The sequence below is a fragment of the Tiliqua scincoides genome, chromosome 3, assembly GCF_035046505.1.
Source record: "Tiliqua scincoides isolate rTilSci1 chromosome 3, rTilSci1.hap2, whole genome shotgun sequence".
In the NCBI taxonomy this organism is placed as follows: Eukaryota; Metazoa; Chordata; class Lepidosauria; order Squamata; family Scincidae; genus Tiliqua; species Tiliqua scincoides.
Genome location: NC_089823.1, coordinates 58,660,094 through 58,686,120, shown reverse-complemented (window position 1 = coordinate 58,686,120; position 26,027 = coordinate 58,660,094). Strand labels below are relative to the sequence as shown.

The 26,027-nt window shown below is 42.2% G+C and overlaps 2 protein-coding genes across 7 annotated transcripts in view; one reads left to right on the top strand and one right to left on the bottom strand.

Annotated features, from left to right (window-relative positions):
* The window catches only part of USP16 (ubiquitin specific peptidase 16), a 25,501-nt gene extending 5,618 nt beyond the window's left edge, over positions 1 to 19,883 (bottom strand). Inside the window, exons 1-13 of one of the 2 annotated variants that reach the window (XM_066620071.1) lie at positions 19,627 to 19,883; positions 15,767 to 15,869; positions 14,749 to 14,930; positions 14,205 to 14,308; positions 12,518 to 12,621; positions 12,101 to 12,288; positions 11,148 to 11,243; positions 9,020 to 9,150; positions 7,634 to 7,721; positions 7,090 to 7,168; positions 5,145 to 5,236; positions 3,584 to 3,640; positions 2,043 to 2,216 (exon numbers count right to left, since the gene is read on the bottom strand). In XM_066620071.1, coding sequence (XP_066476168.1) covers positions 2,043 to 2,216; positions 3,584 to 3,640; positions 5,145 to 5,236; positions 7,090 to 7,168; positions 7,634 to 7,721; positions 9,020 to 9,150; positions 11,148 to 11,243; positions 12,101 to 12,288; positions 12,518 to 12,621; positions 14,205 to 14,308; positions 14,749 to 14,930; positions 15,767 to 15,827 — 1,356 coding nt within the window. In that variant the 5' untranslated portion in view covers positions 15,828 to 15,869; positions 19,627 to 19,883. The remainder of the gene's footprint in view (positions 1 to 2,042; positions 2,217 to 3,583; positions 3,641 to 5,144; positions 5,237 to 7,089; positions 7,169 to 7,633; positions 7,722 to 9,019; positions 9,151 to 11,147; positions 11,244 to 12,100; positions 12,289 to 12,517; positions 12,622 to 14,204; positions 14,309 to 14,748; positions 14,931 to 15,766; positions 15,870 to 19,626) is intronic. The other variant, XM_066620072.1, reaches the window with a different exon arrangement.
* Positions 19,685 to 26,027, top strand: RWDD2B (RWD domain containing 2B). 5 transcript variants are annotated; one of them, XM_066620073.1, is made up of 6 exons: positions 20,032 to 20,171; positions 20,891 to 20,976; positions 21,814 to 22,042; positions 22,132 to 22,199; positions 23,365 to 23,727; positions 24,117 to 26,027. In XM_066620073.1, the coding sequence occupies exons 2-6, from the start codon at positions 20,948 to 20,950 to the stop codon at positions 24,346 to 24,348; spliced, it is 921 nt and encodes a 306-aa protein (XP_066476170.1). In that variant the 5' UTR covers positions 20,032 to 20,171; positions 20,891 to 20,947; the 3' UTR covers positions 24,349 to 26,027. The 5 variants fall into 5 exon arrangements, with proteins under 5 accessions (XP_066476173.1, XP_066476170.1, XP_066476172.1 ...); XM_066620074.1 differs by having other exon boundaries at positions 20,037 to 20,106; XM_066620076.1 differs by lacking the exons at positions 20,032 to 20,171; positions 20,891 to 20,976 and adding an exon at positions 19,685 to 19,948.

The window sequence follows — 26,027 nt, the reverse complement described above, 5'->3', positions numbered from 1 at the left end:
ACTACCACTACGCTAGTTTGTGTTATACAAGTGAAGGTACTGTATGAAGTCAGTGCTATATTAAGTTGGTGTAAACAGTATTATGGAGCAAACATCACATCCCACTGAAAAGTAATGCAATACTGATAGATGATTTCTGCATGTTGGTGCACATCTTCATCTACATTCTGCTTCAATCAGTCACGCATAACTATACAACTCAATCAGGATTGCGGTAAAAGGCATCACATGTAATAATGTTGGACAAGATGAAGCACCTATAGTCAGTTATCCTCTAGGGCAGGGGTCTCCAAACTTTTTGGCCAGAGGGCTGCATGAAATATCTGGTGCAGTGCTGAGGGCCAGAAAAAAAGTCAAATATAAAATTTAAATAAATAAGAGATGGAACTTAGATGAATGAATAAATGAGTGGACTCATTCACTCAGCCTCTCTGGCCCTCTGAACACGCTCCAGATGCAATCAGAGCACAGCTCTGGTTATGTTCAGTCAAGTAGGCCAGAGGCTTTCAGGGGACAAGAGGCTGGCAGTGGGCTGGATAGAAGCTCACTGTGGGCCGCATCTGGCCCCAGGGCTGGGGTTTGGAGACCCCTGCATTGGGGGTTAGGTTCCTGGAAACCCTAGTGGATAGTAAATTTGCAGATTATTAATCACTGATCCTATGGGATCAATGGGGTTAGGTGGGAAGTAGTACCTTACCTGCCATCAGAAGAATCCAACAGAGACCCTCAGGAAGTCAGTAGAGAGCAGCAGGAAGTGCCAAAAGATCTCTGACTGCTGCAGAGATCTTCCAGAGGCTGCAGGGAGCTTCAGAATGGTGTCCATGACCAATGCAGACTGCTTTAAAACAGCCGGTGGAAGTTTCAGCCAGCCATTTAAAAGGGGTCAGCGCTGGTTGCAGGAGCCGTTCTGAAAGACCCTGCAGCCTCCGGAAGATCTCTGCTTAGTGCAGCGGCTTTCAAACTCCAAGGGAGTTTGAGCCCAGCAGTAAGTCCTTGTGGGGGGGGGGGGTAGCGACGCGATCCCCAGGATTGCGTTACTAAGGGGGCTGTAGGGAGCCCTGTGCGAGCATCTGCAGGACTCCCTTGGTCTTCAAAAAGTGAAAGTGGCGCAGTTGTACCCCACCTCTGCAAAACCGGAAGTGGAGCGTAATCGCTCCACTTTCACTTTACCTGAGGAGCCCTGTGGAGGGTTGCACAGGGCTCCCCGCTTCCCCGGGAGGCTGCAGGAGGCTCTGGTAAGTCTAGCCAAACCCCTGCAGCCCCCCTTAGCGATGCGATCCTGGGGATCGTGTTGCTGCCTCCTCCCTGCCTCCTCACTGCCCCCACACCTTAAGGGGGCAGAGGCCAGGGTCTTCAGGCTGGGGTGTTGCGATGCCCCAGTCTGAAAAGCCCTGGTTTAGCGGATAACAAGGAGTAGGTAGCAATTCTGCTCCTTGGGGATAAACGAATTCACAGATAACTAACAGCCCAATCCTATGCACATCTACTCAGAAGTAAGTCCCATTATAGTCACTGGGGTTTACTCCCAGGTAAGTGTGGATAGGATGGCAACCCAATAAAGAGAACCGATTGTAGTTGTCTGGGTAACAGGCATGTTATGTCCTCTCTCTTCTCACACCTGCATAAGGGTAATGGAAGAGCTTTGGTTTCCTTGATGATGTTGTCAAATATAATTGTAATTACACTAAGTACCCGACCATGTTTGCGGCACAATCCTTGATTGGCTTGAATTGTGAGGTAAAGAAACCTTTCCAAGTGTTTCTTTGGAAAGGTAAAAAAAACGTTTCCAAGTTAATGCAATTTTTACAAACTGCATAAACCGCAATAGATCAACGCCCATAAACAGAAAAAAACTGCATGGAAGAGTAAACGTTTGGAGACAGACTCTTGCACACACTCTTCCCTCCACATACCGAACCCCAACTTTTGCATTTAAAACTAACACATCTGGTGCACCAATTGTAGCAATCCTCAATCTCAATACTACTAAGTAAAAAGAGCACCAGGTCGCTTTATACTTTCCTCTCCACTCCTCTACCAACCTTTGCTTTCTTTTTGGCCATCTTCTTTTCCTTTTTCTGGTGATGTTTACTCGTACCAGGAGCTTCATCTCGCTCCTTCAAATAACTATCATTTTCCCTGTTGTCTTCATCATCTTCCACCTCTTTTTCCTGTACCTTTTTAACATTTTTATCATTTGATTTTCTCTTACTGCCCTTAAAAAGAAAATTATAAATAGTTCAGAAAGGGGGTCGGAAGTAGGAAGGCAACTTGCCCATTTTTCTAGTTTTATCCAGGTTTCAGAATGACTTTTTAGCTTAAGAGCCCATTTGGAACAAGGAACTGTCTTGTTACTTCATGCAAATCACTTTGAGAATCTGTTTAAGTATGGTACATATAACTATCCAATGAACACAGAGAACTCTTAAATGTAAAAAAAAAACCCAAGTACTGACCAGGACATTTTTTATTATACTTCATTATTTAAGAAATTTATACCTTGCCTTTCCCATGCTGAAGCAAATGCCCAAGGTGGCTTACAAAGCTTTATAAACAAGTACAAAGTATCACAACAAGTAAAAAAAAAAATCAAACAAGGCATTAAAACATTGATTTTAACATTACATAGTAAAAAACAATATCAAAACAGTGCAAAGGGAAAAAGAAAAGAACTCATTGAGACAATGGGGAACTGATGAGTCCAGGGAGGCAGTCAAATCACCATTGTGTATCAGAGAAACAGAGGGCAAAAATCCACTCAGCAACCAAATGCCTGACGAAAACAGGTATGTTCAGCCTTTGCTGAAAAGCCATGAGACAGGGAGTTATTCTCAGTTCCCCTGCGAGAGCATTCTATAGTTGTGGTGCCACCAAAGAGAAGGTTTGCCCCCGAGTTGCCACCCCTCTCATTTGGGACAAAGGCAGCACTTGTAGAAGAGCCCCTTCAGCTGACCGAGAGAGCAGGCTGGAACGTATGGAAGGAGGCAGTCTTTCAGGTAGCCTGGACCCAGGTCATGGAGGGCCTTAAAGGTTAGAACTAGCTCCTTGAATTGGTACTAGAAGCGTATGGGCAGCCAGTGTAGCTGCTGAAGCAGTGGTCCATAATAGTTTGCTAGGACCTGGAAGAATTTTCTCTAAGCTGTCACCAAAAAAAAATCAACTTTGGTTTACATTAGATTTTGGGAACAGGCAACCAGAAAATAAATAAATAAATAGATAGATAAATAAATAGATAGAGCGAGCAAGCAAGCAAGCAAGCAAGCAAGCAAGCAAGCGTGTGCACGGTTTCCCCAGACCTCAGAAGGCCTTCTTAAAGCACTGAAAACGTCTCTTCTGGTTTCCCCCCCAAAATCGGAAGTGACATTCTCCCAAAGGCCTCGGAGCACCCTCTAATTACGATCGGAACAGAGCTCCAGCTGCCTCATGAGGGTGCAGGTCAGCCCGACCCCACAGGTTCAGAACCCACGGATAAAGAGGACCAACCTGTACTCTTTGTTGATTATATTAGGATGCCCCTTAATCCAAGTACTAAGCCTTAGATTTCACACTCAATGTAGAAACAAATCAACTGCTCTATGCTTACCTGATCATTTAAGACAGGGAGCGAAAGATCAAGGAATGACTCGTGCACTAAAGAAACCTGAAACACACATTTTAACCTTTTATTTTACAAACTATATTTTACGTCTATTTAACACAAACATTGGCTCTTAGAACCAATATACGTGAAATTCAATTTACTGAAAAACCACCAGTTCTCTCTGTTTCTGAACAATGCTGCTTTTCTTGTGAATTCAAAACTAACATTAGGATCTTGAAGAAGAAGAGATCATGTTTTAGGTGTCAAAGCAAAAATGAATGCAAACTGATCTGCTATGGCATTCTTCATATTTCTGACTGAATATAAATAAATACCATCATTTCAAAGTACAAGCAATGCCACTAATATCCCATAATTAAGTAACACAAGATGCCATCTGGAATGTGACCATGTGCTGGAATACTTGCTAGCAACAGACAGAAAAACAGTGAAGCAAGCACTGGCATGGTTGAATTCCATTTTCAGCCCAAACCACTGGACCATGTGGTGATGCAGCAGTGTCAATGCAATGTCCACTAAATCCCACACAGGAGTTTTGGCCTCCAGTGGCCTCCTCAGAGTAAGTGAACATTTGTTCCATTCCCTTGGGGTAAGCCCCTGTGGGGGCCACTGAGTCAACTCAAACTTAGACCAGCAAGTGGATGAGGTTCAGGAAAGGGGTCAGGATTCAGCGGGTGCTGCTGAACTCACCCCCCTTTCCCAGGCCTCTCGTCTCCCTACCCCCACTGCCACCCTGTTCTGGCCACCCCAGCTACAAATTCTTCAGGGTTGAATTATGTGCTTGTGCAAAACAAATACAGAATACTCAGCCTTGTCTGAGGACAATGGCTGAGGTGAAATCCATTCAAACCCAAAAGGTCTGGTATGGAAAAGTAAACAATCTGAGCCCAATCCTGTGCTCTGCGGCAAGGCTTCATGCCATTGAGCACTGTCGCAAACGTACCGTAAGTCACGTTTGCGAGCCTTTCTGCCAGGCTCTTGCCCATGCTAGCCCAGTGCTGGCCAGTGTTGGGCTAGCGCGGGACGGGAGCCCAGCCTCTGCAGCTTGGCAGTCTCATGGACTTCCGAACCGCAGCACAGTAAACAGGGATGAGGACGGGGGCAGGGAGGAGGTGTTCTGGGGAGGGGGAAGGCTGGCGGGGGGAGGCATGATGCAGAGGCGTGAAACAGGGAGGGGGCGGACTGGAGGTGTACCGGGGGAGGGAGGGAGGTCCGCAGAGCTCTGTTCTGCAGGATCCAAGGCTTTCGTAGAGGGCTCAGCACCCCACACGAGCACCTTTACCTTTCCTTGGCGGTAAAGTGAGTAGCCCCATTGCAGGGCTGCTTACCTTAGGGGGGAAGAGGACAAAAGTCCCCTTCTCCCAAGGCGCCTCCCGCAGTAGCCCAGGGCATGCAGAATCCTGCGGCAGCCGTTCTTGGTGCTGCTGACCCTGGGCACCCCAGGCAGCTCAGGATTGGGGTGCCCCTTGGCTCTGTGTTTGCCACCATAACCACAACTACCATGACACACACACACAAATTATGTCCAAAAAGGAAGACTTACTGTTTGACATTCCTCACACATGATAGTACTGGTTAATTCTCCACCAAAGATTCGGTCCACAAAACTTTGTGTTATCTTTCGCTTTTCATATTCTAAAATGTTAACATACTGTAATTTAGTTTTTTTTTCCTGTTTCAACCATAGATCACAACAGAAATAAAGCAATATTCAAAAATAAATGGTTATTTTTATTAACACAAAAGAATGAGACGTTAATAACTTTAAAAGAAGTGGTGGTTTTTACATTATATTGCTTCATGATACAGAAGGAAGAAGCAAATCCCACCCAACGGTGCAGTTCCCAATGGGGAAGAAGATATGAATGGACAAGACATGAAGCTTTCTGCAAACCAGGAAGTTGTTACTCTCTCTTTAATATACAGACTAGGGGCCCAATCCCATCCAACTTTCTAGCAATGGTGCAACCACAACGCAACCCCAAGGTAAGGGAACAAATGTTCCCATACCTTGAGGAAGTATCTGTGACTGCCTCCCCACCACAGGATGCAGCACATGCCCCATTGGCATGGCTGCACCGGCACTGGAAAACTGGATAGGATTGGGCCTCAGGTCTCCTACTGCAGAGAGCCTCTGGTTTTGTTCAGAGCAAGAAAGCAAAAAAAAAAAAAACTAGCAGCCTTGCATATTGCAAATTAGTTTGGAAAGTTCCTTCAGTCTGCAGCTGGAATCTGCTATTTGAAGAAGAAAAATAATCTGAAGTGCAAAACCTATTGTATGATTTTCCAGTGGAGTTTCTGAATCAAGTCTTACTAAAACAAGGCTGAACTGTCAAGCAAGATGAGATTTATAAGATTAGCAGAAAGCATGCTGAAAAAAGCGACATGAGAGAGATTTTCCCATATTTTTATAATACTGTTATAAATATTTATACGCTATACTAGCTATTATATATTTTGTCTTCTGCATTACACGTAAATCTGACACTCAAATTAGTCAATTTAGAGAGGCACACAACTTGAGCCAAATGCAGGAAGCAGGCAAAGAAAGCACAACTCACTAATGGCCCAATCCTTTTGGACCTTGCCACCAGCAGAACATGACTTCAGCTGGTGGCAACTGCATTACAGTAATTAAATGCACTCTGGCAGCATACAGAGTAGCATGCTTCAGAAGTACCACTGGAAGGCCAGAGCCTTCCCACAAGCATCAGTGTATCACCAGCTGGGGCAGGTAGGGTGGCAGGAGAGATGAGACAGAGTGGGGGAAGGGAGGAATGGGGAGGCAGTAGTGGCCACCAAATCCGAGCCCACTTCCTGGACCTGATCCCACAGTATAGGTCCATGAGGACCTCCGCCAGCAAATTCATGCAAATTCACTAGTGCAAGTCCAAGTAGACCTGTCTGTGCTGTAAGGGCATACCTCTGGGTAAGGAAATGAATGGTTGTTTACCCAGATGTAACCTCCACAACTGCGCCCCCCTCACCGCAGGATGCAGTAGTAGCCATTTTGGCATCACTCTATGCATGGAGGAAGAATATGATTTGGCTGTGAATGTGTTAACTAAAAGAAAAACAAGCAATAAAATAAGTAAGTTTTAAAGCATCAGCCAGATATTTATGTATTTGAAAGCGAGAATCCCTTGTACAAGTAGAAGACAGCGCCAGAGGGTCCCCCACAACTCTCAGGAAGTGGTTTCTGAAAGGTATTTTAAAAAATTCTATCCCACTTTTTCCAAAGCTCAAAGATGCATTCAATACAACAAAATCATAATTTAAAACAACTAAAAACAAAATATATACAATAAACTACAAACATGTAGGTAGCACCAAAATCAACTAGTGGTAGTGACCAATACAAGACAATTCAGTAAGAAACTGGGACTAGAAAAGTGTGTGATGTCTTGGTCGCAGAAGTTCGAGTCTCAACCAAAACATTCATACTGTCTTTCCAAATAATGCATTGAATGATGAACAGAAGCACTTACCTTTGATTTTCTTTTTTAGCTCTTCATTTTCGGTGTCAGTAGAATTATTCAGTGCCTTAAAAATGCCAGCACACATTCGCTGAAAGTAAAATTTTAGATGTTTAACATCTAAGGCATTACTTGGTTGCTCTCCCCCCCCCCCCAGTGGATTATGTTTTAACTATGTCAAAGTCAAAATAGAAAAAGGTTATTCTACAGATTAATGCACCATATAATTTATGATGCTCATATTTGTGAACAAATGCAATTAAGGTGCTAAATATTGAGTATTCCAGTCCGTGTGTCATATACACAGCTGGACTTTTCAACTGCATGCAAGGATTCTGAATCCAGATGTTAGTTGCGACTGTGTCCTACTGAAACCAGGTTTCCTCCTATTCAGGAGAAAATTTTGAGGTGCAGGAGCTCATCGTACAGAACAACATTAACATTTCTTCAGTAGGGAGTTTTCTTTTCCTGCTACTTATTTCTACTTTGAGATTAAATGGGCTACATCTTTAAAATACATTTAAAACACTTGAAGTGTATTACACCAGACACATACTTGGACTTCTTCTGTTCGCATCCCATCGAGCAAATAACGAAGCAGTTCCTGGCTGTCCTGCTGCTGAAAGCCCTTAAACCGTATTGCTCTGTTCAAAAAATAAATTGCAAGGATACAGATTACAAGCCTTTACCATTTTGATTTTTAGAAGGAAGTACTGTACACCATGTGTTTGCTGGAGGACAAACTTTGTGTAGCAGCAGTTAAACAATGTAAAATATTGTGGAGGGGAAGAGACACCAAGTACTGTATAATGTGACTTTAACAGAACTCACTCTCTCTCACACACACACACAATTAGACAAAGTTGCAGCAATACTAATAACAACGGAGGTGGCTTCATTTATTGTCCTGTATCATTCTGACAATTGCCTGAAGACAAACATTTCTTGAGAGATTTTAACATCTACAATCAAACAAAGTTTGACTATGGATGGTTGTACAGGAAATGATAACAAGAATTTGTAGCCAATTAGCCTTCCAATTAGCCAATTTGTAGACTTCCTAAAAAAGGAAGATCATTCATTTACAAATACAGTGATAATATATAGTTCCACATTATCAAAACCTCAATAAAGATGCTTCTGTAAGACAACCTGTAATGTAATAAACAAGATCTACTACATTGTTCAGTCAGAAAGGCCATCTTTAGTCTTTTCTTTTTTATTCCCAATCGCAGTGATTTTAATATATGTACAATATAAAGGCATGTTCTTAACTCTGTTCCAAATATCATTTACCTTCACTGATTAAAACTAGTCACCAATAATTAATGACCTAAGGCTTCAGCGTAATTAGCTACCAAACCAACTTAACTGATCAGATAATTAATTTACTGCTGCCTGACTTCTAAAATGCAATTCTGTTTAGAAAAGAAATGCTGCTGAAAAACTGTGGGTTGAGCTTCATGGTTCCTCCCAATATGAAGAAGCGCACAAGTATCAGAATGAATTGATTTCACACAGTCAGCATGGAATCTTAGAAATCAAATTTTTAAATCCCCAACATTATGTAGAAACTTGGTCCTGCTTTAATCATTTCTGCAATAAGAATCATCAATCACACTACACACTAAAATTTTTAGTCTTCACTATAAACAGAATTTCTGTAGGAGTTCAGGTGATTTTATTCATCTTTTCAGTTTGACATATCCATAAACCACCACTGAGATTCTTGTGACAAACATGGCAAAGGTTAATCCAAAAATATCAACAGAAGCGCAATTTCACAGCCTGTTGTATAACAAGTTACCTCATGAAATCAGTGAAACTTGATCGTCAATAACTGAACTCAGGATTCAATCCACTGTAAGTAACCAAAACATCTTAACATGCTGCTCTACATAAGTTCTCCATCAGTATTACAGGTACATAGGCAGATACTTACTTTTTACAGACCTGAGAGAAAAGTTCTTTAGGAGTAATGGTTCCCTTTTTTGTCTCTTGCATTTCTGTCAGGAACTGGCACATGGCTAATGTGAGGGATCTTGGTTGATCAAGTGTGACCACCAGAGGTTCCTGAACACCACAACATGAAGCACTTTCATTACAAATATTTCTTAATCCACTTAGTTCATTTCCCCACCATAAATAATAGGATTCTCCAAAGCAAAATACAGCAAAATACAAGCACTCACATGGATGGCAAAAAAATGCACTACAGCAAATCAATTTAAAAAACAAAGTTTCTTTGCTCTGATGATTTAAAAACAGCCTTGCTGACCTTTGTGATGTAAGATAAGGGTCATTAAGAAGACAGTCCATCAATCAGTCCTCCTCCAAGCACTTAGAAAGCGCTTCACTCTCTCCCTTCACCAATGCAAAGTGATCACCTTTCTTTCATGTGCTCAGGGGGAAGGAAAGGGAGGAGTTGCCTGGAGAGAGAGAAGGATTGATGGATTGTCAGCCAGCTGCCCTCTCTCTCTCTCTCTCTCATTAAAGAGGCTATTGTTAAAGGACTATTCAGTTTTTTAAACTGATTTTAAAGGGGTGCATTTTTCCCCTACTCCAGGGATCAGCACATTTCTTCTCATTTGCAGGGGTCATTCCTGTTGAGTCAAATCCGTGTATAAAAAATCAGTGTATAACAAGGCTGGACCTGTATGTATTTATTTTTATAAGTTTAATACCTAAATGCTACCAATGTAAAATGTGAAATTATGTTATGCCAGTTATCTTTGGAGATTTGAGTAAAGCTATCCCAAAATATGTGAGTTCAAGATGTTACCAAGCTGTAAAAGTGAAGTTGACAGGTTGAGGGCACAATCCTAACCAGGTCTACTCAGAAGTAAGACCTATTTTGTTCAATGGGGCTTACTCCCAGGAAACTGTGGTTAGGATTGCAGCCCTAGTCTCATTATTTGCAAGGGTTCTGCAAGAGTTGAAAGACAAAAATCATATTAAAGCAAATCCATTTAAAAAACATTCAATCAATCTTTGCTAGGGGATTTAAAAGGGCACTTAGAAAGGTTTCACTCTGAGACAGCAACCCCTCCCTTCACCCAGAACAAAGTTATTATCTTTCTTTCACATGCTCAGGGGGAAGGGAGGGGTTGCTCCCTTGGAATGAAGCTGGATGGATTGTCAGCCAGCTGCCCTCTCTCGAATTAAGGAGGGGGATGATTTTTTTTTTTAATGATCAAGGGAAAAATCATCTGGAGAAAGTTTCCTCAGGGCATATTCAGCATTAAAGTTTGGGTTTTCCATTATCCTTAAAAGTGCAAAGAGGCAAAATAGTAATTGAAAGATGACACAGATTATTCTTTATAAAGATATCCAAAATTTTGTTTAAAAGTTGTATTGAATCATGAATTCACTAACAGGCAAAATGTTAGGTACTAATATTTTGCTGGTGTGATTCAGTTCAGAATGGGTAGCACAAACTAATGCCTCAACCAAAAGCTAAGGGAACGAATGCCTCAGCTGCTAAAGTGCTTTAGTTGCAACAGTTTTTGATTCTTATTGTGACATGAGAATTTTGATGGCACACAGTTATGAGGCAGATACAGCTTGCAGGCACTCAAACCCACAAGTTATTCTTGAACTTGCCCTTAGGCTTGCTGTAAAACCACTACAAAAAAAGTCCTCCGTCTTTAAGCTATTTCTGCCACACATTGCATATACACAACAGGGACCAAATGCCTGTGAGACAGGCAAAAATAAGAAGAGTTTCTGGAAATTTCTCACTGGCCAAACCCAAGGGAAGGTGAAAATGTACTTTGTTCTAGAGCAGGGTGGCCAACATTTCAATTTTAGGGTTCCTGGACCTTTAAAAATTGTTTAGAAGAGGGAATTACAGGAAGAGCAGCTTGTCATCAGTGAGATGACAAGCTGCACCTCTAAAATTCCATCCAACAGAAGACAAGCTGCACTTGCTGAAATTCCTTCCACTACACAACTGTTAAAGGCCCAGGAGGCCTAAAGTTGAAAGGTTGGCACCTCTAGAGTACAGCCTTACTGGGAAAACTTAAATCAAATCCATAATTTTAATAACTACAAAACAGCTGTCTACATACTGTTATTGAGAATTCAGGTGGCTCAACAGTGACTGTTGCATCAGGCATTTTAACTTCCTTCAGCAGCTCTCTCAGAACTGGTGTCTGTGACAAATTCTGTAGAAAACAATAAAAAGTCAATTAACATGTCAGAAGTCATGGTGGTATGCAGAAAACTTTTGCTCACATTCAAAGGTTTGTTGAGATCAATTAATTTGAATAACTGTAGCAAATGAGCTTAAAGGCAAGAAGCATGTTATATTTTGCTCACCTGAATTTTCATACTTTCCCAGCTGTTTTCAATGGAGAGACAATACTAATTGGTTTTGTGACCAGAGTCATGCAAGTGTGCGAGATATGCTGAGAGCTCAAGTTACCTCAGCAATAAAATGCATCTGTACCTCTGGCAAGCTTCCACAATTGTGTGTGCCACAACAAGCTGCTAGCTGGCAATCATGATGAGCCCCAGCCTTTGCAGAAGGGAAGTAGGCAGGAACAATCCTGACAGTTCTGTGATGACTCCCACCTCTTCTCCAGATCCTATGATGGAATGAAGGCTGGAGGATGCTTGTCCACTGCAGTACCAAACATCCAAGGTGCAAAGCCCCCAATGAAGATACCTGGCAGCTTTCTTTACTGCCCTTGAGTAGGAAGGGGAAGTGAGGGTGCTGGTCCTCTGAGATACATTAAAATTGTAATCTATGAATCTGTGCTTACTCCATAAAGAAACCTCTGAACCCCCAGCGACTGCAGATTGCTACTGACCATCTCTTGATGGGGGCTGGGCACCGAGAAATCAATGAGCTTTTAAAAAAGGCACCTCTGAACAGTATCCAGAGAAGTTCCCAATAACACAGTACAAACACACACTTGACCTTAGTCAAAAGGCCGAGAAGCAATCTGATCTATCGACAATACAAACAAAAAGGACAGACGGTGTAAAAGTTTAGAAATCTCAGCAACTTCTATCATACCTGTAGAACAGCATTAAAGAAACATGTATTCCCCAGGTTACTGAGACCCTTCACAGTCACTTCTGCATTGCCATTTAAATAAAATTTGTCATCTTTGATCTGCATCTCTTTTTTCTCCTTCTCTTCCTCATTTTTGTGGTCTTTTATTTTTTTATTTTCCAATGGTTTATCATCTTCATCTTTAGATACTGTAATAAAGCAATTTGTTTAAAAAAAAACAAACAAGATAAGGTGAAATGCAAACAGACTAGCCAATGCCAAGATGCAGTAATCACGAGTTAGCTTCAGAAGAACATGGTCCTTAACTAGGCATTATGCTAAACAATGGAATGCTCCATTGATAGTTGGATTCCATGGATCAGTATTCATTAAAAATATGTACTTTCTAAAGCACAAAGTGTTATTTAGAAATTTTACCTGTATTCTGGATGTTCACATGAGCTTGCTTTCTAACATAATCCACAAGCTGGCCCAACTGAGTAGCACTGGTGTAGGGAATCTCATTATCACACAAGTAGCACCTTGTCTCCATAAACCAAACCAAAGGAAGGCAATAAAAACACAAAGAGGTTCTGAGTTAAGAACATAGCTAAAGTCAAAATACATATACTATGAAAATCAGAGCATAACATACCTAAGTTTTAAGATATACAGCTAGGCTCTTTTTATCCACAGTTTTGGAACCTGAGGATTTGACTCAGCATGGGTTCCAAACCCACACTGGAGGGCCTCACCTGACCTCCCAGATGTGACCGGAAGCACCTTCTGATTGCATCCAAAGATCCTCTGTGGCCTGGATGCATGGATTTCAGTATCCATGGGGGGGGGGGGGGAGATCCAGGAACAGATCCCCACAGATTACATGGGCCAATTGTATATGCATCAAATATGAGATTAAGCTAGTCATCTAAACACAAAGGGGCTAGAGACACTTGCTTCTGCAAGACTCTGAAATCCAGAGATTAATAATATCAGAACTTGTTTGCTAATGATCCACATTTCCATTAACAAAAGCAACTTAATATGGTGAAGAAGCCTAGAATAAAAAGATATAACTCAATCCAATTTAAAGTCCAGTGATTATAAATTTACTGGCAGTGAAGTCCAACAGAGTCTGATGGTCTCGGTGACTAACCATGTTAGGAATCATACAGCCTTAGCACTTAGCCCTGAAAAACATACTTGATTAATCTTGTTGATATGTCCGTGAAAGAAAACTTTTAATCTTACAAACAAGCTCTTTGGTAAAAGGGAAGCAGAACACACTAGAGTAGTGAAGCTTACCAAAAAATTCTAAGCATTTCTGTGTAATATTGAAATATTTCTGTGAAATATTGTATTGACACAAAAATCTTAATGCACAGAAAAATGTGTGCTTGGGGATGTATTCAAATACTTGGCTTCATCGCAATCCAAGTCCAACAAATCACACCAAAGTATGAAAACTGCTAAATTCCTACTCATCCAATTTTTTCTGCCTCTTGGGGCCATGCCACAGGACATGTAGTGCACATTATAACCAATAGCATAACAGCCCAGATAAAGGCTTTATAATAAACTGCATAGATTAATCAAGTATGTTTTTCAGGGCTAAGTGCTAAGGCTGTATGATTCCTAACATGGTTAGTCACCTGGGACCATCAAACTCTGTTGGACTTCACTGCCAGTAAATTTATAATTACTGGACTTTAAATTGGATTGAGTTATATCTTTTTATTCTAGGCACCATATTAAGTTGCTTTTGTTAATGGACCTGGGGAGCTCTGCCAAAGGTTGCGCAGGGCTCCGGAGGCTGCAGGAGGCTTGGGCAAGTGCACCCAAGCCCCTGCAGCCCCCCTGAGCTGTTTGATCCTGTGGATCGCACCACTGCCTTCCGCCTGGCTCCTGCAGCCCCCTTGAGCGGTGTGATCCTGTGGATCGCACCGCTGCCTCCCCCGTCTCCTTCCCCCTGTCACCCCCCTTAAGGGGGCAGAGACCAGGACCCACAGGCTAGGGCGTCGTGACGCCCCAGTTTGAATACCACTGATTTATGGCATCGTTCCAATCATTTTAGCAGACATATGTACTTCTGACTGATACTTAAAAAAAGAAATCACAAACTCACCACACGCTCCAGTTGTCCAAACTGAGAACCAAACAGTGAGGCTCTGATCTTGGCGTTTCATAATGCTTTAAAGCATGCTTTTCTTGAGAATTTCTGCCACAGCCCTGGAAGAGTTATAGCCACAAATAAGAAAAACGTGGTTCACCCTTATGTGGTGGTGGAGAATTTAATTTAAAACAAAATTTAAATGCACTGACCAAGACTAATAACTACATTAAGGGGAGATCTTCAAATAGTTGCAATGCATCTATTAAGGAATACCACATTTAATGTATTTTTTCAAAGGAAGAACAAACTACATAAAGCAGCACAGACAAAAAAATCTGATCTGACAAGGAGAAAAAACCTTCAGGAAGATGGCCAGGGTTGAAGGCTACCAAATGTCTCTGTACTTAGTTTTGACATAAATGAAGACCATGCTGTACGATTGTCAAAAAGTATTTGTATTATCACCACTTGTAAGGACTAAGTGTAAATTAAACTAGCGAATTTCATAATTTTCAATTTTGGTATGTATAGTATATGTACAGGAAAAAGAAAATACCCTGTGACCACATTTTAGACATAACCATATTGAAGGTCTGTCTTCTGCTTCCTCTTCAGATCTCTCATGCTTCTCATGGTCTGATGACTGGCAATCCTGGCAAGTGTTCCAATCCACATTATGCAACACCTTTTTCAGGTGACCTTGTTCCAATCCTTTGCGAAGGTGTTTGCACACAGGTTCTATCAGGAAGTATGAACAAAAAGAGGACCACACTTAAACAAAGATGAGGAATACGATATAGACTGCAATCCTATACTGATTTTTAACTCAGTGGGTTTTACTTCTGTGTAGACATGTATAAGATTGCATTTTTGATTCATGAACATGTTTCGCTTTTTGTGTTTTTTATGCTGGGAGATACTGACAAGATGAAGGAGTAATCTTGTCCTTTTGACCACCTTCATGTCAGGGACAATGCTACTTCCTGCTCCCCCCAAACTATGTTCATACAGCATTAGGGTTCAAGGCAGCAATGTGAATTTTGTCCTAGTTAAGACAAAAATCCAACAGTTTTCAAATGCAAAATTTTTTAAAAAAGAGTTTTATATTGATATCATTGGGACAGGCGAAATAAAGAAACTGCTATCTAAAACAATCCTGATTAACAACAGATAGACCACAATTGTACACTGGCTCCCAGAAATACGGGCATCTGCGTTATGGGTATGTCCTTTAGTGGTGCTTTTCCATCAATAACTCAAAAACAACAGTTTTTGGGTCAACAAAAACTGGTTATTTTAACCTACATATGTCTCTACTTACATAAAGACCTCCAGACCCTAACCTGTACATACATGGGGGACTTATTGTACATAGAACTGCACTAGAGAAAATTAGATTTTAATTAAAAAATTAGATTTTATCAACATATACACTGTTGCTCCCTACTGCACTTCAGCTGCATTATGCTTCAGATCATTATGATGTCAAGATGTTTACTAAGAAAATGAAAATTTATAATCCCTATCTTTCTACTTTAGAGTTATACAGACTCTATTTGCAATTATAAGCATACCAAGCACATCGGACAATTCATCTGACTGTACTTTTTTCCCCTTTGTTCGCTTCTTTCCCATGTTAGTGCTGCAGGGATTTACTTCACATCAAATAATTATGGCCTAAGAGAAAAAGAGACGTTATTCTTTGTTTTCAAGAGAACTTCAAAATGTAATGGCAGAAGCATTACTGTTGGCTAGGATTCTTACAGTATAATACTATGCATGTCTACTAAGAACTAAGTTCCACAGTGTTCAGTGGGACTTACTTCTAGGAAAGTATAGGATTGCAGCTGTAGTCTTTGAAGACCAGAGTTGAAGGACCGAAATGGGCCCCCCAAGTTCACATGAACCTACATAGCATACAGTCTCACTAAGCAGAATGATGCACATTAGAAACACATGGTGTGAAGAAAGGCTGCAACGTACTGCAGCCTACTGGATAAAGCTCACTGGATGACTGTGGGCAAGTCACCAGCTCCCAGCAAAACCCATCTCATAAGATTGTTGCAAAGATAAAAGATAAGAATTAATAGTTTTGTACTGCAAATTAACCCATTTTTGCTCTGCCCACAAGTGTACACATTCGGTCCCTGTTGTGTAAATGCAACGTTGGGCAGAAATGGCTTAAACAAATTCAATACAATTTCCCAAACTAACCTACAAAAGGTGATGATTTAAGGATGTGGGGCTTAGAGATTTAAAGCACACTCGCAAGTCTGTTGCATCACCGCATACCCATTTTGCAACAGAAGATATTACACAGTGAGCTAGCTTGCCATGTGATCATGTGTGTAACCATTTTAGCTTGTGGTTGGTGTGATTTGTTGTTGGTTTTGACTTCTTTTTGCTCTCTAGAAATGTTTATACATATTTTGCTTCAATTGATCCCTGGTTAAGTAGTAAGCTAGATGGTGCTATATAAAATCTACGGTCTAATTTGTATTTTGGCCACGATCCAAAGAAACACATTACAAGTTCTATGTGCCTAATGAGGTTTCAGACTTGTATTTCTTGAACAGCAACTCCCAGACTGCATGGCAGGCTGCTTTGGAAACTCTTTGCTCTTCAAGGAAAAAACCTCTAAAGACCCACTTTGCCATGTCTACAAAAGATTTTTGGATCTTAGCCTTTGATTTTGATTATCTGAATGCAATGGAAACCAAGTTTCCAAAAATGTAACTTTCTGTATGCTAGAAACAAGTATTAATCTAGGTCTGTTCAGATTCTAATCCCATTAGATCAGTGGTTTTCACACATTTAGCACCGGGATCCACTTTTAGAATGAGAATCTGTCAGGACCCACTGGAAGTGATGTCATAACCGGAAGTGACATCATCAAGCAGGAAAACTGTTTGACAATCCTAGGCTGCAATCCGAGCCACACTTAACCAGGAGTAAGTCCCATTTACCATCATTGTTAAAAGAATATACATAGTAGCTTGTTAAAAGGTCCCCAAATACAGTCACATAACATAGTAGCAACAAGTTATTTATTTATCATTTATTAAAAATAAAATACTGAAATGAGTGGGGACCCACCTGAAATTGGCTCATGACCCACCTAGTGGGTTCTGACCCACAGTTTGAAAAACACTGCATTAGATGATCCACATAGTAGGAATGAATACTGAAAAAATGAAAGTAAACAAATACTTGGAGATGGGACTGAACTTCACACACAAATGGACCCAGGTTCAATCCCTAGCACCTCATGGTAAGGCTGAAAAAGACCTGCCTGAAACTCTGGAGAGTCTGCCAGTCAGTGTATGCAAATGCTGAACTAGACTAACCAACTATCTAACTCACATTTCAGTCCTAACAAGTGCTGGGGCCAAATGACCTCCGCTGTATCCAATGCTTGTAAGGAGCAAGCGGGATAGGTCCTCAAGGTAAAGGAATATTTTCCCCCTTACCCCAAGTAACTCCCTAGCCTGTCAAATGGGGCTACTCAGATCTGCACAAGTGATTTAGCTTGTGAAACTCTGGGCAGCCCTGTGTAGGGCTTCCAGGCTCAGGAGAGAGGGATAGAAAATGGTGGAGGAGGCTCCTATTTAATCCAGCCAGAAGAGTTGAGCATTAAAGGCTTATAATTCATTTGCCAGATAGAAATAACTATTCATACATACACAGCCATAGCCTTTCTGTGTATTATTAATACATATATACCATTTTCAAACAAAAAATAGTTCACAAAGTGGTTTACATAGTAAAACAAATCAATAAATGTCTCCGTCCCCAAAGGCCTCAGTCTAAAAAGAGACACTGGTGTAAAGTCTCTCTGGTGTAAAGACACCAGAGACTGGTGCTTGTGTAAAGAGGCACCAGTGTAAAGTGCCTCTTTACACTAGTGGAAAGTGTACACCACTTTACACCAGTGGTAAAGTGGTGTAAAGAGGTGCTTTACACCTCTGGTGTAAAGAGGTACACTTGCTGTCCTACTGCTAAATATAAGAGGATGCCACTTTAAAAGGTGCTTTTGCCCAATTAGCAGGTGTATGACTTCTCCCCAATTGTATTTGCCAGTTAGGAAGTGGGGACTGGGAACCTTACATAGTCTATCAGTTCCATGAATAAGCCTATCTTTACATAGCTCAACTTTTTAAATAGATAGTTCCTGTGCCTTAATAGCAGCCTGACATGGGGGGGATGACCTTTTTTCCGTCACATTATTCCATGCCAGAAAAAAAAATTGTTCTGATCAATTTTTCAATGTCTGGAACATTTTGAAGTCAGAAAAAGCAGGAACTATAATAATTAAAAAAAACAAGAACTCTGGACCTTTCTTTGATCAGATAGATACTAGTGATGTTTCCCAGTGACTTGCGGAGAAGGGTCCAACAAGTTTGTGTATGGCTCTATAAACCCTCCTGGCAGCCCTAAGCATGCCTCCATTCCCACACTGGAACAGAAATATGAAGGTGAAAGTCTCCCGTACAGGAGCTACACCATGTAGACACAGTATAAACCACTTTGTGCAATTTTGTTGTTGAAAAGCAGTAGAAGTCATCATGATTAAACAACACGTTTGGCACCTCCAAGATGGCCAAGTACAACACTTGTACAAGTGCTGTATACATTTGCTACTAACTCATAGTCTGCAGTTGCACACTTAGAGGAGGCGCAGTGCCAACTTCAAGTTTATAAAACAAGAACCTTACAAGCAAAAACAATAGGCAGAAAAGCAGCATTTGCACAGCTTAAGATACTAACTACAAAAATCAGCAAGGGCAGGGGTTCTTGTTACATCTTGAAAGCAGCTTGGAAAGGGCAGTGGCTTGGGAGCTGGGCTTAGACCTGGAAGATCCAGGTTCAAATTCCTGCTCAGCCACAAAGCTTCCTGGGTGACCTTGGGCCAGACACCATCTCTCAGTCTGGCCTACCTCACAGGGGTGTTGTGAAGACAAAGGGAGGACAGGAACCATGTGCACCAACATCTGTGTGCACTATGAGCTCCTTGGAGGAAGGATGGTATAAAATGGGAGGGGCAGGTGAAAATTCAGGGGGGGGTAAAACACTCAGAACTTCAGCCCCCCTGCCAGTGACACCCCCTCCCCTCCCCTCAGGACCGGTGGCGTAGCTGGGGGGCGGTGAACCCAGGCTGGCAAGGAGCGGGCAAGCAGCCCCTCCCTTCGGAGCCATTCCCGGCGGGGGGAGCAAAACAGAGCCATACGGCCGGGAATGACTCCGAAAGGAGGGGCCGCTGGGAGCGTCCGCTGGCCGCTGAGGGACTTGGGTGCACCGCCCCCCTCCAGCTACGCCACCACTCAGCACCAAGAGATGACTGACTAGTTCATCTTGGGACAAACTCCACTAGAAGGGTCTGAGCAGCAGAAGCGGTTTCCACGCTGATTGGCTAGCCCCCTCCTTCTCAACCCACCTCTTCTGTCCTGACTGACAGCACCCGAAGCCAATAGGAAGGGGAGCCCGCGTCCCAGCTCAGCGAAGGGCAAAGAGCAGCTGCGGTGGCTGGTTTAGGCGGAAGGCGGCCGAAGCTCCACAAGGCGAGGGGGTCGCGCGGCCTCCGTACCTGGGCCCAACGGCTGCAGTGGAAGCATTTTACGACACATCTTCACGCCTGAAGTGCTGCTTTGCGGCCGCCTGAAGTTCCCGATCTCCCACCCCCCGCGAAAAGCCGTTGGCCGTCAGAGGACATAGATACCTTACCATAGAGCGGGTCCTTCGCACCTCTGCTACTTCCGGTATGTTGGCTGCTGGGAAGGAAAGGCGGAAAGGAGGGCGTCCTCGGAAAGCAGCCCCAACCGAGCATGCGCAGTCAGCGCCGGAGGAGCCGGTTTGTGGTTAGAGCCCGGAGAGGGGCCTGGTGGATGAGCCCAGGCGCGCCCACTTCGGAGCGGTGGTGGGTCGCAGCAGGCGGAAGACCGGGCGCAACCTCCCTGGTTCTCGGAGTGCGCAGTCTCATAGGTTCAGCCCTACTTGTTCGTTGCACTGAGGCTGCAGTCCTGTCCACGCTTCCCTGGGAGGAAGCCCCATTGACTCTAAAGGGACTGACTTCTGAGTAGACACACACTGGGTTGGGCTCTGAGTAGGGTTAACTTCTGGGTGAGAGGACATCAGGTGGGACTGTGGCTACAGTCCTGAATTCACTTTGCTGGGAGTAACTCCCATTGTATTTCATGGTGTTACTTCTGAGTAAGTCCCATTCAGCATAGTGGCTTTTACTTCTGAGTAGGTCCCATTGAATGCCGTGGCGTTTACTCTCAAGTGGATCCCACTGAATGCAGTGGTGTCTACTCATGAGTAAGCCCCATTGGCTTTTACTTCTGAGGAAGTCCCGTTGAACACAGTGGTGTTTACTTCTGAGTGAACATGCCTGGGATTGTGCTGTAAATATCTCTATGCAGAAGTAAATTTGGCTGAGCGCAGTGAGGTTTACTATATATGTATAACATCACATGCAGTGGTTATACCACTTCATTGAAATAAACAGATGCGGGTGTGAAAAGACCCAAGAAACATTCTGTTTGGTTTCCATTAACTTTATGCGAAGGCATGGACTACAGTTTATGCTGCAATATATTAGCTATATGTGTTAAGTTTCAAAAGACTGTTGTTTGCTACTCATAAGAAACAGTAAGAAATCCACCAAAGGCTCCTCCAATCCAGTATCTTGTTTCCCACAGAGACCCACCAGCTGCCTCTGGGCATTCTACAGACAGGAGAGAAGCTCTGCAAGTAGTATGAAAAGGCATACTGCTGCTGAACTGAGGTTAATCACATTTACATTATATAGACTCCAACAGCTCAATTCTATATATATTTACTGCAAAGTAAGGCTACAATCCTATCCACACTTTCCTGGGAGTAAGCCCTTCTGAACATAATAGGACTTCTGAGTACACACTGATAGGATTGTGGTCTAAGGTCCATTAAAACCAGTGGGACCTGTTTCCAAAGGAGCATGGATAGGATCAGACTGCAGTCTTTTTATTCACCTCTTGGTGGACATTGGTGAACTAAGAAGGGTTTTTGATTGGCATCAGAACAAAAAACCTAAAAGATAACAAAATATTTTGTTGTTGTAGTAATTACTACAGTAATTACAGTAATTACTACAGTAATTACTACTACTTGTTAAGACTTCCTGAAAGGGAAAGGCTTCACCCATTTTTGCCCGGCTTACTGATGTACACATTTGGTCCCTGTTGCATATATGCAATGTTGGGCAGAAATGACTTTAATACAGAACTAAGACAGCCTTTGAATGCAAACATAATAGGATAAGCCTTATTTAATATACTTAGAATTGGAGTGCACTTGACAGCCCTATGCACATATTTGAGAATGAACAGTATTGAACACAAAGGAGTTTCTTTCCAGATAAACATGCATAGTGTTGAACTGTGTTGGACTGTCAATTAAAACACACACACAGCAATAACAACACCTGCTGGAAGAAGTCATGAGTCCAAATCTTGAACCTGGATAATTTAAATTGAAACTTGTGATACTACTCTTAAATCATTTGAGCCTGTTCTATTAAATACAGCCATGTACAGCAGCAGAAGCTGCACATACTAAAATTATTTTTTCCTTACTTGTTTAGAAATCTCACCGACAAATGCAGAATGAGCCATTTAGAAGAGGCTGAGCTACAACTTTCTGAATTAGATTTGCTTTCTAGTATGTTTCCAAATGAAGATGAATTTAAGATTATTGATCACCTGGCTTTAGCAGAGCTAAAAGATCACATTGAAAGCTGTAGTCTGGAAGTGCCATCTTCAAAGATACAGTTTATGCTGAATTTAGAATTAGACACTCCTGATGGAAATAAGGTAATAGCCTCTTGTTTTCTAAGAAATAAGTATGAGACTTATTGAGCCTAGATATTAGTAACTTAATTTTTAAAAAAATCTTTTTCTAGGTGCCAATTTCTTTATCTTGTGCTTTCCCGTTTAAATATCCAGCTGCTCTTCCAGAAATTGTTATCAGGTACAACATGTTTTGATATGGGGGGAGGTGGGCTAAAAACTAAAATATGAAATCTAATCTAGTGCAACCATTTAGGAAAGTATGATACAACATTCCAAATTACTTGAATGCCACCATTCAATAGATTCTACTTTCTGCCAATCAAAACAGATATTTGAGTATAAATGCACATGTATCAAATGTCAGCTCACAACATGCCATCTTGATTAACACTACCACCAATGACATGTACACTGATAGGAGTCTGTATTCTGGACAGAGGTAGAATTAGAGTATTGTATTGCTTTATATGCAGATAGTACAGGCCTCTATCCACAGATCCCGTATCAGCATGCCTATTTATCATGGAATCAAACACTTATGTCTCTTCCTTTGCAGCCAGTTATAGAACATTACAGAGGAACATGAGAAGCAGTCGGCCAGAATGTTAGAGGATGGAGACAGCCAGAATGCTAACAGGAAGCTTCCTGCTTCCTGTTGGTATTCTCTTAGGATGCAATCCTAACCCCTTATGTCAGTGCTTTGCAGCACTGACTTAAGGGCAGTGCAGCTCTGAGGTAAGGGAACAAACTTTTCCTTACTTTGAGGAGGCCTCCATGAGTGACACCCAACTGCAGGATGCTGCACATGCCCCATTGGCACAGCTATGCCAGTGCTGGAAAGTACTGACATAAGGGGTTAGGATTGTGCCCTTAGTCTTCCACCTCTAGCATTCCAGCTGTTTCTTGCATTCCTCCTCCAGCATTCCATAAAAGGCTGCAAAGGAAGAGACAGGTGCTTGGTGCTACAGTAGGTACAAAGTTCCCTTTTATCTGTAGTTTTGGTATCTATGGGCGGTGGCAGGTAATGAATGTAATGAAGTAATGAATGTAATCCCCAGTAATGAATGTATCCCCCACAGATACGGGGGAAGGGGTGTCTGCACTATATTATCTTAAACACAAATCTTGCAGTTCTTATTTCTTTGCTAGAATGCACTAAAATTGTTTAACTAAAGCAAGTGGTATTAATAGTGCCTTACAAACTCTGGCCCAGATCTTTTAAATTCTACTGTTTTTAGCAGAAGGGGGCTAAGAAGAACCCAGAATTTTTTTAATTTCATCACAATCGAATGTTGATGTGCATTCCACCTTTAGCCCAAGTTATGCCATTTTTTTTTCTTTAGGTCTCCATTCATAAGCCGGACACAGCAGGCTCAGCTGAACACAGATCTTATAACCTACTTGAAGACACACTGCGCTGGTGAGGTCTGCATTTTAAGTGCAAGAGAATGGGTTAGGGATCATGCTGCTGCTTATGTCAGCAAGGATGCCTTGTCTTTGTCTGAGACAAAATCAAGCATTAAGAAGTCCGAAGATGTTTTCACCAGACTGTGGATTTACAGTCATCACATTTATAACAAGCAGAAAAGGAAGAATATTATTGATTGGGCCAAAGAACTCTGTCTCTCTGGATTCAGTATGCCTGGGAAACCTGGTATTGTCTGTATTGAAGGTCCACAGAGCATGTGCGAGGAGTTTTGGGCAAGGTTTGTTTTTCATGGGTCATACCTTGTATTTTAAGATTCTTGGGTTTATGCTTTTGATTAACAATGCTTTCCTACAAGTCCGATTGTGTTCAGTGGGGCTTACTCCCAGGAGAGTGTATGGATTGCAGCCAAATTTTAATGTTTGGTTAGCTGACTTCAGAATTCCTTGCCTGTTGCTTATGGCAAATTACAGTTGGGTCTTGCTTCTTTTCAGTTGCTGTATGTGCACATACCTCTTACTTCACCTTGCAGAAGAAAGGACATGCACACTGGCATGGACAGTGACAGCACTGCCCGACTCCCCACTAGGAAAACTGTAACAGACTAACTTTAGCTTGATTGAGAGGTTATTGCATTTTCTGAATCTGTGATTCTCTCACTGTGTTTAGAGTCAGAAGATTATCATGGCAGCGGATTTTAATTCGTCACAGAGAAGATATTAGCTTAAAAGGAACTGAAGCTGAAATGGAACAAAGGAAGTTTTCAACTTTTGAAGAAAAAGTGTTTGATGCACATGGTACCAGAGGAAACCACATGGATTTGGGACAACTGTATCACTTTTTACTTGACAACAGATGTGCTGATGTTTTTCAGATGTACTTTGGAGTTGAAGGCCAATAGATCAGCAAGAAGAGGCAATCATATGGAACAAGAAATGACAAGATTATCAAATCTCATTATTTTTCCTTTTGATTTTTTAACTAATAAAGAATCACTAAAAATATAATTCATTTATACATAATGAATCATGAATGCCTGTGGGCAATTGTGATCCTGGCCTCTGTGCCAGACAGGACTGCAGAATCTTGCCTCCCACAAGCCGACAAATGTTACTTCTGGTTTTCAGAGAAAATCAGACATGACGTTTTTAGGCCTTCTGAGGGCTAGAGAAGCCATGCATGGCCTCCCTGGTCCCCAGTAGGCTTCTGAGGCCTCCGGAAGACCTTAAAAGGTCACTTTCAGTTTATAGATGACTACAAACTCTTGACTGTAATGTGGAATCAAAAGAGTTCATTTGATGTAGTGGACGGGCAGCCCAATACTGAGCTGCTTGGCACCCAGAGGAGCAGTGGTGTCAATATGGCAACCAATGCATCCTAAGCACGCCGGGCAGCCACCAGCAGCTCCTCAGGGGAAGGCGTCATTTGTCCTCTTCCTCCGGGTAAGGGAGCAGACCCCACAGTGGGGCTACTCAAGTCTGCGCTAGCTTATTTAGCTGGCACAGAGTTGAGATGCCCCGTGTTGGGCCCGCCCCACTGTCTCCCCTGCCCTGGATTACCTCCCCCCTGCCCCAACTCAGTCACTCTGCCAACCAGAGCTTGTCCCATGCTCTGGGCGGAATGTAGCGGGCCTCCAGCTGGTGCTGGCTCAGTGCAAACATGCTGAGCTGGTGCCAGCGCTGACCTGGCAGTGAATGTGGTGGCCATGCCTTATAGCATGTTTGCAATACTCAGCGCCAGTGGAGGGCTGGTGCTTGAGAGATCAGGAGTGGGCCCTATCACTGCAATTCTATGCACACTTTTCTGAGAGTAAGTCCTGTTAACTACATAGGAACTTCTGAGTAAAGCTGCATAAGATTGCAGTGTTAGACTGCAATCCTATATACACACACCTAGCTGGGAGTATGTCTTATTGAACTCCACCGGGTATACTTCAGAGTAGACATGCATAGGATTGGACAGTTAGATCAGTCTGTGACTTGAGTTCAAACTCACGGTCAGCATCAGTCATTTACTTTTGAACAAATTTCTCTCTGGCTCCACAATATCCTTCATAATTGTCATGGAAAAGTAAGAATTAGGGCTCTTTTAATTTAAAAATCAACTGTGAGATTTCTTCTCTCTTCACTTGGGGTGATTCAGCCTATAATTGAGAACTCAAATCATCTGTGAAGCTAAATGGGAAGGGGGAGGAGTGAGTTATGTTACTTATCTCCCCCAGCTAGTAAGGAAGAGACTGAGCTTTCCTGGGTTCTGCTGAGTTTCTTGTTAATTCTTACTTAGAGTGTATTGGGGAGAAAGGCCTCTTAGATGAGAATTAGTATTTTCTTATTAGTCTTTTAAGAGTCCAATCCTATCCAACTTTCCAGCTCTGGTGCAACCACAATGCAACTCAGAGGTAAGGGAACAAATGTTCCCATACCTTGCGGAGGCCTATGTGACTGTCCCCCCACTGAAGGATGCATCGCATGCCCCATTGGTATAGCTGCACTGGCTCTGGAAAAAGGAGTAGGATTGGGCCCTAAGTGTTTTCTGCTGTTAATGTTTGTATGGCTTATTATTATTCAGTACCTTCTTAAT